The sequence below is a fragment of the Anabrus simplex genome, chromosome 9 (genome assembly GCF_040414725.1).
Source record: "Anabrus simplex isolate iqAnaSimp1 chromosome 9, ASM4041472v1, whole genome shotgun sequence".
In the NCBI taxonomy this organism is placed as follows: domain Eukaryota; kingdom Metazoa; phylum Arthropoda; class Insecta; order Orthoptera; family Tettigoniidae; genus Anabrus; species Anabrus simplex.
The window spans coordinates 59109406-59121834 of NC_090273.1; the positions used below are offsets into that span (position 1 = coordinate 59109406).

The 12429-nt window shown below is 42.6% G+C and overlaps 1 protein-coding gene across 1 annotated transcript in view; it reads left to right on the forward strand.

Annotated features, from left to right (window-relative positions):
* The window catches only part of LOC136880858 (kinesin-like protein CG14535), a 415061-nt gene that overhangs the window by 325677 nt on the left and 76955 nt on the right, over window positions 1-12429 (forward strand). Inside the window, exon 3 of the mRNA XM_067153399.2 lies at window positions 5876-5969. Within this exon, the coding sequence (XP_067009500.2) occupies window positions 5876-5969 (94 nt within the window). The remainder of the gene's footprint in view (window positions 1-5875; window positions 5970-12429) is intronic.

Consider the following 12429-nt stretch of genomic DNA (forward strand, 5'->3'; position numbering starts at 1 on the left):
CACAATCTACCTGCAGAAGTTTAGTACGAGAGTCGATACATGCAAATTCGATAGTTGATGTGTACACGCTTTGAAACATGACTAATCATTGTACTTTAAGTTCATTGGTATAGGTTATGCTAAGATAGCAGCACAATCTAGCGGAATAAATTTAGTACGAGATTTGATGCATGCAAAATCAATAAGTAATGTGTACACGCTTTGAAACATGGCTATTCTTTGTACTTTAAGTTCATGTGTATAAGTTATGCTAAGATAGCAGCACGACCTAGCGGAAGAAGTTTAGTACAATATTTGTTGCATGCAAAATCGATAGGTGATGTGTACACACTTTGAAAAATGGCTATTCTTTGTACTTTAAGGTCATGCGTATTGGTTATGCTAAGATAGCAGCACGATCTAGCGGAAGGAGTTTAGTACGAGAGTCAATGCATGCAAAATCGATAGGTAATGTGTACACGCTTTGAAACATGGCTATTCTTTGTACCTTAAGGTCATGCGTATAGGTTATGCTAAGATACCAGCACAATCTAGCGGAAGAGGTTCAGTATGAGATTCGATGAATGTAAAATCAATAAGTAATGTGTACACGCTTTGAAACATGGCTATTCTTTGTACTTTAAGTTCATGTGCATAAGTTATGCTATGATACCAGCACAATCTAGCGGAAGAAGTTCAGTACAATATTTGTTGCATGCAAAGTCGATAGGTAATGTGTACACGCTTTGAAACAATGCTATTCTTTGTACCTTAAGGTCATGCGTATAGGTTACGCTAAGATAGCAGCACAATCTAGCGGAAGAAGTTTAGTACGAGAGTCGATGCTTGCAAAATCGATAGGTAATGTGTACACGTTTTGAGACATAGCTATTCTTTGTTCTTTAAGTTCATGCGTCTTAGTTATGCTGAGATAGCAGCACAATCTACCTGCAGAAGTTTAGTACGAGAGTCGATATATGCACATTCGATAGTTGATGTGTACACGCTTTGAAACATGACTATTCATTGTACTTTAAGTTCATGGGTATAGGTTATGCTAAGATAGCAGCACAATCTAGCGGAAGAAATTTAGTACGATATTTGACGCATGCAAAATCAATAAGTAATGTGTACCCGCTTTGAAACATGGCTATTCTTTGTACTTTAAGTTCATGTGTAAAAGTTATGCTAAGATAGCAGCACAACCTAGTGGAAGAAGTTTAGTACGATATTTGTTGCATGCAAAGTCGATAGGTAATGTGTACACGCTTTGAAACATGGCTATTCTTTGTACCTTAAGGTCACGCGTATAGGTTATGCTAAGATAGCAGCACAATCTAGCGGAAGAAGTTTAGTACGAGAGTCGATGCATGCAAATTCGATAGGTGATGTGTACACGCTTTGAAACATGGCTATTCATTGTACTTTAATTTTATGGGTATAGGTTATAATAAGATAGCAGCACGATCTAGCGGATGAAGTTTAGTACGATGGACGATGCATGTAAAATCGATAGGTGATGTGTACACGCTTTGAAACATGGCAATTCATACTGCTGCTCTGTTCCCAAGACTTTTAAGAATAGCTAATCCTAATACTGCTCTTAACGACGTCGAGCTAAGGATTGATTACGTGACCGTGACGTCACAGCCACGTGCTCTTGTTTGGTAAACATAGCCACGTGCTTTTTTGACAGCTGTCTTCTTGACGAACCCTAACCTCACTTTGAAGGACAATAGAGCGTCGCTAACCTCACTGCTGCCATCTTGACGGCGGTAAACCTTAAGGCTGCCACCTTATGCATGTTATAGCACGGAATTTAAAATCCAACAACGGAACATTGCTAACCTCACTCTTGCCATCTTTACGGCGGTAAACCTCAAGGGCTACCACCTTATGCATGTTGTAGCGCGGAATTTAAAATCCAACAACAGAACATTGCTAACCTCACTCTTGCTATCTTGAAAAGTTCAGTGTTCCAAACACTAGTTCGAAAAACGTAACTCATCGCACCTCGGGGATTTTATTAGGTAAGACGTAACCCCTAGGTTCCATTCCTTGTTCAGAACATAAAACCATTTACCAATAAAGATTAATTTTCTACACTTAACAAAGTACAAGCGTTCTTGCTGATAGCGATCGATGAGGTTGTTGCACCTTTAGCCCTTTAGCCCTTTAGCCTATTAGCCCTTTAGCCCTTTAGCCCATTAGCCCTTTAGCCCATTAGCCCTTTAGCCCATTAGCCCTTTAGCCAAGGAATGTGCGGTAAACTAATCTTCTTAGAACAAAGATATCCCCTGACATTTTCTAAACACATGTTGTATCGAGTACAGTGTTTGGTTCTACTTATTGCGTGTTCTAAATACTTCAATCAATGTTTCGATCACATGATAAAGTTAACAGCATAGAGTGCAGTTTTCGATTCCAGCCTTGTTACGTTTCTTCTGTGATTTGCAAGTCTAAACATGCATAATGACGTCATCACTGCAGCGCGCGCTTACTCTAGCTATCCCGATGCAGGTTTAAACTCGTTCGATAGAGCTATGCCTTGACATAAGAGGAGGCCTTAATAGCTTATGAAAAAGCACGTCGAATTTTTCAAATTACCTGCCACCACATTTCAAAGGTATGAGGTTTAGTGCTCTGTAAAGATACCTGCACGATGCAAAGCTAACTTTCTTCATCAGAGCAGCCACCATCTTGTGTGAGCACCTGTAGGCCGTATCATAAGCAGCTGTGTATAGTCACCGTCTTGTCACTGCTACCTTGCGCAAGCACCCCTAGGGCGTCTCATAAGAGCAGCAGCCATCTTGTGCAAGCGCTCTTAAGCTGTCTCATAAGAAGCTATGTATAGCCGCCATCTTGTAGAATTAGATAGCTGCCAATGCCAAAGGGCCTAAGTAGGGATCGAACCGTCGATCTCATCATTAGACTATGTTTTTCTTATGCTCCTGATACTGCAAACCTAAGTATTTTATCCGTTTTCGAGATATTTAACATTTTGCATTTAAGCCCTAAATTTAATGAATCGAACCTGCACGGCACGTTATACTCTCTACCATAGCTAGACCTGATCATGTTACGAAGACTTGCTTCAATACAAGCTAAAACAGAGTGAATGCCATAGGGCCTAAGTAGGAACCGAACCGTCGATCTCATGCTATCATGTTCCTCGTACTGCGAACCGAGGTATTGGGCGGAAAAATTTTGTCCGTTTTGCTCTACGATGCACCGTTTTCGAGATATTTAACATTTTGCATTTAAGCCCCAAATTTAATGAATCGAACTAGCATGACACGTTAGCCTCTAAGCTAAGAGCCGCAGCCATCTTGCGCAAGCACCCTTAAGGCGTCTCATAAGGAGTCTTGTATAGCCGCCATCTTGCGTCCGCCATTTTGCGCAAGCATCCTTAGGGCGTCTCTAGTCATCTTGTGCAAGGGCCCTTAAGCCGCCTCATAAGAGCAACCGCCATCTTGCACAAGCATCACTAGGGCGTCTCATAAGGAGCCTTGTATAACCACCATCTTGCGCAAGCATCCCAAGGGCGTCTCATAAGAACCTGTGTATAGCAGCCATCTTGCGTAAGCACCCTTAAGGAGTCATGTATAGCCGCCATCTTATGCAATTAGCGTCGAGAGAGGACTGCTGTAGAATTTTTCTTTTTAAATTATCCACCACCACATTTCAAAGGTATCTAGCTAAAGATAGCAGCACTGCGTATGACAGGTGACGAATTTACATCTACTGCGATAAAGAGGGCAGCACGGTGCTCTCTGGATTAAAGATGGCGGATGATAACTGTCAAAAAAGCACGTGGCTATGTTTACCAAACAAGAGCATGTGGAATTTGCCGCCACCACATTTCAAACTAAAGAGGGCAGCACTATGCTCTGTTGATTAAAGATGGCGGATGGTAGCTGTCAAAAAAGCACGTGAGTTTGTTTCCAAACAAGAGCACGTGGAATTTTTCAATTTGCCGCCTCCACATTTCAAAGGTATCTAGCTAAAGATGGCAGCACGGTTCTCTCTTGATTAAAGATGGTGGATGATAGCTAACAGAACTTTTCAAATTGCCCGCTACTACATGCTTAAGGTAGTAGCCATAAAGAGGACAGCACGGTGTTCTGTAGATTAAAGATGGCGGGTGATAGGTGATGAAATTGCCCGCATGATAGCAGCACGGTGCTCTGTTGATTAAAGATGGCGGATGACAGCTGTCAAAAAAGCACATGGCTTTGTTTCCAAACAAGAGCACGTGGAATTTGCCGCCACCACATTTCAACTAAAGATGGCAGCACGGTGCTCTCTTGATTAAAGATGGTGGATGATAGCTAACAGAACTTTTCAAATTGCCCGCTACTACATGCTTAAGGTAGTAGCCATAAAGAGGGCAGCACGGTGTTCTGTAGATTAAAGATGGCGGGTGATAGGTGATGAAATTGCCCGCATGATAGCAGCACGGTGCTCTGTTGATTAAAGATGGCGGATGACAGCTGTCAAAAAAGCACATGGCTTTGTTTCCAAACAAGAGCACGTGGAATTTACCGCTACCACATTTCAAACTAAAGAGGGCAGCACTGTGCTCAAAGATGGCAGATGACAGCTGTCAAAAAAGCACGTGAGTTTGTTTTCAAACAAGAGCACGTGGAATTTTTCAATTTGCCGCCACCACATAGAGGGTAGCACTGGTCTCTCTGGATTAAAGATGGCTGCTTGTCGAAAAGCATTTTTCAAATTATCCGCCACCACATTTCAAAGGTAAGTAGCTAAAGAGGGCAGCACTGTGCTCTATAGATTAAAGATGGCGGATGACAGCTATCAAAAAAGCACGTGGCTGTCAAAAAGCACGTGGATTTGTTTATCTCGAGCTAGTGAGGTTAAGTTGGTAGCACTAAGGTTTAGGCCCGTCAAGATGGCAGCACTGCCGATGACAGGTGACGAAAGAGGGCAGCACGGTGCTCAAAGATGGCGGATGACAGCTGTCAAAAAAGCACGTGGCTGTCAAAAAGCACGTGGCTTTGTTTATCTCGCGCTAGTTAGGTTAAGTTGGTACTACTGAGGTTTAGGCCCGTCAAGATGGCAGTACTGAGGTTAGCGATGCGTTGTTGTCTGTCAAAAAGCACGTGGCTTTGTTTACAAATCTGTCAAAAAGCACGTGGCTGTCAAAAAACACGTGGCTTTGTTTACCTCATGCTAGTTAGGTTAAGTTGGCACTAGTGAGGTTTAGGCCTGTCAAGATGGTAGTACTGAGGTTTGCGATGCGTTGTTGTCGATGACAGCTGTCAAAAAGCACGTGGCTTTGTTTACAAATCTGTCAAAAAGCACGTGGCTGTCAAAAAGCACGTGGCTTTGTTTACCTCGCGCTAGTGAGGTTAAGTTGGCACTACTGAGGTTTAGGCCCGTCAAGATGGCAGTACTGAGGTTAGCGATGCGTTATTGTCTGTCAAAAAGCACGTGGCTGTCAAAAAACACGTGGCTTTGTTTACCTCATGCTAGTTAGGTTAAGTTGGCACTAGTGAGGTTTAGGCCCGTCAAGATGGCAGCAGTGAGGTTAGCGTTGCGTTGTTGTCGATGACAGCTGTCAAAAAGCACGTGGCTTTGTTTACAAATTCAAATCTCGCGCCAAAATTCAAATTTCCCGCCAAAATTCAAATTTCCCGCGGGCGGCGGCGGCGGAGGAGGCGGCGGCGGCGGAGGCGGAGGCGGAGGCGGCGGCGGAGGAGGAGGCGGGCGGAGGCGTGCGTCGGCGGAGGTGCCGCAGAACCATCCAATTATACTACTATTAATATCCATATTTAATTCTGAAATTATAGTGAATTACTATAACAGTTACTGGGCAAGATGAATGAATAGACCTTTTTTTATTTAAAAAACCTGTTCTTTCTTTCTGTTTCAGACTGAGATCTGCTCGAGTGCCCTTACCGACGTGATTCATGCAGTTATCAATGGAACGGATGGCTGCCTATTCTGCTTTGGACATGCTAGACTCGGTAAGACAATTATTTTTATCGAATAACATTTTTATGTCCACCTCTGTGGTGTAGTGGTTAGTGTGATTAGCTACTACCCCCGCAGGCCCGGGTTCGATTCCCGGCTCTGCCACGAAATTTGAAAAGTGGTACGACGGCTGGAACGAGTTCCACTCAGCCTCGAGAGGTCAACTGAGTAGAGGTGGGTTCGATTCCCACCTCAGACATCCTGGAAGTGGTTTTCCGTGGTTTTGCACTTCTCCAGGCAAATGGCGGGATGGTACCTAACTTAAGGTCACGGCCGCTTCCTTCCCTCTTCCTTGTCTATCCCTTCCAAACTTCCCATCCCAACACAAGGCCCTTGTTCAGCATAGCAGGTGAGGCTGCCTGGGTGAGGTACTGATCATCCACCCCAGTTGTATCCCCCGACCCAGACTCTGAAGCTCCAGGGCACTTCCCTTGAGGCACTAGAGGTGGGATCCCTCGCTGAGTCCGAGGGACAAACTGACTCTGGAGGGTAAACAGATAAAGAAGAAGAAGAATACTTTAATATATGTTAACACATTAAATCAATACTTCAGTTCTTGCTATATTTCTTCTTCCTCTCCGGCGACATTTGTTTCATCGGACCGAGCTCGATAGTTGCAGTCGCTAAGTGTGGCCAGTATCCAGTATTCGGGAAATAGTGGGTTCGAATCGCACTGTCGGCAGCCCTGAGGGTGGTTTTCCGTGGTTTCCCATTTTCACACTAGGCAAATGCTGGCACTGTACCTTAATTAAGGCCTCCGTCGCTTCCTTCCAACTGCTAGCCCTTTCCTGTCCCATCGTCGCCATAAGACCTATCTGGTCGGTGCGACGTAAAGCAACATATAAAAATTGTTTGTTTGATCCGCTCTGATTGATCTGTGTAAAAAAATGATGATGATAAACAATTCCGTGTGGTTATTATTATCCCTGTAAGGTAAATTCTCCATTGAGGGTGCACCATTCATGTACAGGATGAGTCAGAAATACGATTATACTGTATGTTTGATTATAACTCTTACAGATACAAGAATGACCCCGTTAGAAAGCCAAGGTCTGACACTATCACAACTCTACAATGCAGAAAAATAACATCTGGAGACCCGAGTCACAAAATAGCTTCCAACCGTTCGCCGTTAACATCACTGCACACTCGACAGCGCTTTGGAAAACCCCTCATTGCTTTCCGATACATGAAAAACGGTATAGTTCGAATTTCTTCCTCAATTACTGTATAGGAAACTGCATATCAGTGTTGAGGAAGGTAGTTCCAGTGTGAACGAAGAATTAGCTGCGTGGTAAGAGCATGTAACTGTAAGTTTGCGTTCGAGAGATGGTGGGTTCGAACCGCACCTTGTGCAACTCTGAAAATTTTGTTGCATGGATTCTTCTTTTCACACCAAGCAAAATGCTGGTGACTGAGAAAGTACGGATGAGCAGGGCCCAGATGTTCATATAATATCGAAGAGCGTTATATGTACATAGAGATTGTACTATCATGCTTGTACCACGCGAATATGGACAGTGGGGATTATAAGCTGTAGGCCCTATACCTTTTCTGTATTCCGTTGTGATGAATATTATTTCAGTCAATTTTTGCACAAAACAATCACCTAGAAATATAGTTTAGGTAAAGAAACATAATTCAAATTTTCTACAGGATGTGAACTGCAGAGTTCAACTGAAATGAAATGTCGTATGGCTTTTAGTGCCGGGATATCCCAGGACGGGTTCGGCTCGCCAGGTGCAGGTCTTTGTATTTGACACCCTTAGGCGAACTGCGCGACGTGATGAGGATGAAATGATGATGAAGATAACACATATACCCAGCCCCCGTACCGTAGGAATTAAGGTTAAAATCCCGGCCGGGAATCGAACCCGGGACCCTCTGAACCGAAGGCCAGTACGCGCTGACCGTTCAGCCAACGAGTCGGATGCAGAGTTCAACTAAACAATCAGAACGCTCAACAGCACGGCACTCTGCCACTTGCAGCACGAAGAACAAACAAGTTCACACCATGTGGATGTGCTAAAAATTTAATATTCCGTTGTAAAATTTAAGTAAAGACGAAACATGTGTCCAAGATTTTCGCAAAATGTCAGGATAGTCTCAGTCGTAATTAGAGAACTTTTGCAATATATTTTATGAACAATTTATTTTTGTGTTCGATTTATTTTACTTATGTCTTTTGTTTTCGAGGTCTTTTTTTTGTGTGCCATAAATGAATAAAATTCAATCAAATTCATCATTGCATTGTCCGCTTCCGTAGCGTAACGGTTAGTGTTATTAGCTGCCGTCCTCGGGGGCCTGGGTTCGATTCCCGGTACTGCCAGAAATTTAAGAATGGCAGGAGGGCTGGTTTGTGGTTGAAATGGTACATGCAGCTCACCTCCGTTGGGGGTGTGCCTGAAAAGAGCTGCACCACCTCGGGATAAGGAAACGAGTTTACTTTACTTTACTTTTATCATTGCATTAACGTTCAACAAGGTTTAGAACAGGGAAAGTATACGGTCCATGCATAAGTTCGTGCGGTAATCTTTTGGGTTGGCAACAATGCGGCGTGAAGTGATTGCTCATCGTTATTCCGTTGTTTTAACTGAGTTTGGAGTTTGTGTGTTGTGAAACACAGGTTTTCTTGATTGTGAACGTATTATTTGTGTATATTTCAGACAAACGGATATGAAATGTCAAGTTGAGAAAAGTGAGCATTTCCGACACATTTTACTCCTTGAGTAAAACCGAGGATCCAGTGGAGCAGGAGCTGGGAGACAATTTGTGAAGTGTACGGGAATGAAGCAATTGCTGAAAGAACAGCACAGAAATGGTTTTCCCGCTTTCGATCAGGACGGTTTGACTTGTCTGATGATCCACGTTCTGGAAGACATTCAGATTTTGTCGAAAATCGCTTGAATGTGTTGCTTCATAAGAATCCTCGTCAAACAACGCGGGAAATGGCGCATTTTTTTAAATGTGATCAGTAACTATTGTACGCCATTTGCATTCGATGGGTAAGGTACAGAAATTGGGTATATGGGTACCACATGTGTTAAGTGACAGTAACCAAAATCAACGAGTAAACATCTGTTTGTCATTGCTTGCCCGGCACCGGTTGGTTTTGTGATAGGCACGAAGCATTCCTTTCGAACAGTCACCGGTGACGAGAAATGGTGCCTGTATGTCAACATGAAGAAGAGAAAAGAGTGGCTCAGCCCACAAAAAAAGACCAAATCCCCATGCCAAAGATAGCGCCCATTCACAGAATATCATGTTGTGTGTTTGGTGGAACAAAGATGGCATTCTTCACCATGAACTCCTTTCCAAAAACGTAACGATTACCTTTGCTGTGTATAGTGACCTGCTAAGACGGCTTGCCGTTCCTATTGACAACAAAAGACAAGACAACAACCCGTCTAATTGCTCCACGATAACGCTCGTCCGCATACAGCGCAATTGACCAAAGGTGTGATTGCTGAACTTTGCTGGGAACCTCTTCCTCATCCTCCGTATTTTCCTGACCTTGCCTCCTCAGATTTCCATCTTTTCCGCTCTCTTGCTAACAACATTCAGGGACAAGTGTTTCCTGACGAAGCTTCTCTTGACAAATGGCTAACAGATTTCTTCCAGTCAAAACCAAAACGGTTCTACAGGCGAGGCATTCAACTGCTACCTGAACGTTGGCAGAAGGTCATAGGGTGTGGAGGTGAATACTCACTGAGTGATTGTGATTGTGAGTTACAATGCGTGACAGAGACAGTAAAATAAAATATAAAATTTAAGAACCGCACGAACTTATGCATCGACCCAATAATAGTAAAACGCGACAAATTTCTAATCCTTAGCATATATTGGTTGAAAGAGACACAGAGTAACTGGCTCGGTATTATGTTATTTATACCACTTTATACCACCCTCACCAAAACACTAAAATATTCAAAATCATTATTATGATATTCTGCTAAGTGCATATTTAGGAAATAAGAAGAAAGTTTTCACAACAAAAAATTATTTTATGGATAATAAATATTTAAGTACATATTGTTAGAATATCACATATTTCACTGAAATTTACTACATTTACTACCCATTTCGATATTCCTTTAACATGTAGGCCCTACTCATCGGTACTTTTTTCAGTCACCATCAAGCAATGCCTCACATGCTTTTCGCACATTAAAATCTCTTTGTTTACGCCTCTCTAAAACTGGGCTGACACTTCCACAGTTAAGATCTCTCAAACGACCTGGAACATGACATAAAATGTGAAGTAAGGGGGGTCTCCAGAAATAATAAATTCAGGTCACTTATTCAAGCGATAGTCACGCAATGTTAATGGCGTGATCTTGGCCATAATTCACAGGTACAAAAGACTCATGGCCTCATTAAATGTATTCTGAAGATCTTACTGTGATATATATTCAATAACAGGTACGACGCCTAGCCATTGTATGTATTTGCCTATCTACTAATTAATTTAGCGTCCCGTCGAAAGTGGATTACCGTAATGGAGTTCAAACAGGCAACTCGCATATCTACTGCATTGTGAATGCAGTTAATGGTGATTGAATATTTACTGCAGTTCGCCATGCGTGTTTGAGTTTATTTAACTTCAGTATTTTATTTTACGGACTAAATTTTCTTGTCGTTCTGACGTCCGTTTGCTTTGATAGTGTGCGTGTTGACACTCAACGTATTAGTGTGAGACTTGAGTTACGAATGCGGGTTCGATTCGTCAGCCGGTAATATATTTTATTTTCAATTTTCATCGTTCTTTCATTTTTATACGTAGTTGAGTGTGGTCAGTTGATAACTTTGTAGGTAGTGTGTTGGGGCAAACAATAAGTAGCCAGCCTCAGTGGTTCTGACTTGAAAGCGTTGGACTTCTGAACCCAAGTTGGCAGGTTCGAGCCTGGTTGAGCCCCATGGTATTTGAAAGTGCTTAAATACATCTGCCTCGAGTCAGGAGTCAGAACTCCTGCAAGGCAAAATTCCGACACAATGGGATCTCCAACAACCACAAATGTAGTTCTTATTTTTCTTATCCGTTTTGTGTCAAGCGTAGCCCGCCTGGTGGGGAAGACCGTTCACTAGTAATATTGCCCGCCTCCGTAGAGTAGCGGTTAGCACTGTTAGCTAACATCCTCGGGGGTCGTGGTTTGATTCCATGTACTCCCAGAAATTGAAGAATGGCAGGAGTCCTTCAAATATTTGTGTAGCATGATTAACATCCAATGTGATTCCAAACGAGACATAGAATCTAGAATTGGAGCAGGCCAGGAAACAATTCGTTACCATGAAGAAATTCTTTGCAAGGTCATATCTCAGTCAGCAGCTTCGAATCTGCATGATCCGTTGCTTCATATTCCCTATTCTCCTATATGAATGTGAAAGCTGGATCCTGGATTGAAAAAAAAAAGAAGGCGTTTGATATGTTGTTAAAATGGTAAGGAGGACACGATGCCATGGAAATGTAGCTGCAGTGCCGTCTCTTGCGTGTACTTGGATGCTTAAAATTTCAATTTCTTTCTTCATCGGATGAACAAGCAAAAAGAAGGCTACTTATGTTAAAATAAAGGTAAACGCAGTACCTAGGAACATGTTATAAAAGGCAAAATGTATTGATTATTACAGCTAATTATTGAAAAAATGATATAAGGGAAAATGCCCATTGGGAGAAGGAGAAATTTGTTTCTAAAAGACATTCGAAGATGGCATACGTGCATCAGAAGAAGCTTTTCAGGCTGCATTGTCAAGATCAGATCGCCAACCCCCGTTTGAAGACGGCGTCTGAAGAATAAAAAGAAGGAGGTTGATATGTGGTTAAAATGGTAAGGATGACACGAGTTTACTAGTAATACTCATGCCTCAGTCACTTCCATGCCGTCAAATCCAAGGATAGACAGGTAAATTATATTAATAAACTTGATCCAGCCCATTCCAGAGGAAGTGTATCTCACATGAGGTGGATCTTAAAATTAAAACAATCAGGTATACTTATGAAACAGAAGTGACCGGTATTCAATTATGTGTTCCGCTTTGCTGTGCTAAAGAGAATAGAGTTGTTGTTATTACCGGGGTCCACCTCTGTGGTGTAGAAGGCCCGGGTGCGATTCCCGGCTCAGCCACGAAATTTGAAATGTGGTACGAGGGCTGGAACGGGGTCAACTCAGACTCCGGATGTCAAATGAACGCGTGGGAAGGGAGGGTTCAATTCCCACCTCAGGCATCTTTGAAGTGTTTTCCCATGGTTTTCCACTTCTTCTCCACGCAAATACCGGGATGGTAACTAACGCGAAGCTACGACCGCTTCCTTCCCTCTTCCATGCTTATCCCTTCCAATCTTCACACACACTCTCCACTCTGCTCTAAACGAACATAAATGTAATTACGATTTTAAAGAACGTGAGTTATAATTAATTTGTTCCCTCAAATAATGCCAGTCTCTAATTAAATTAGGAA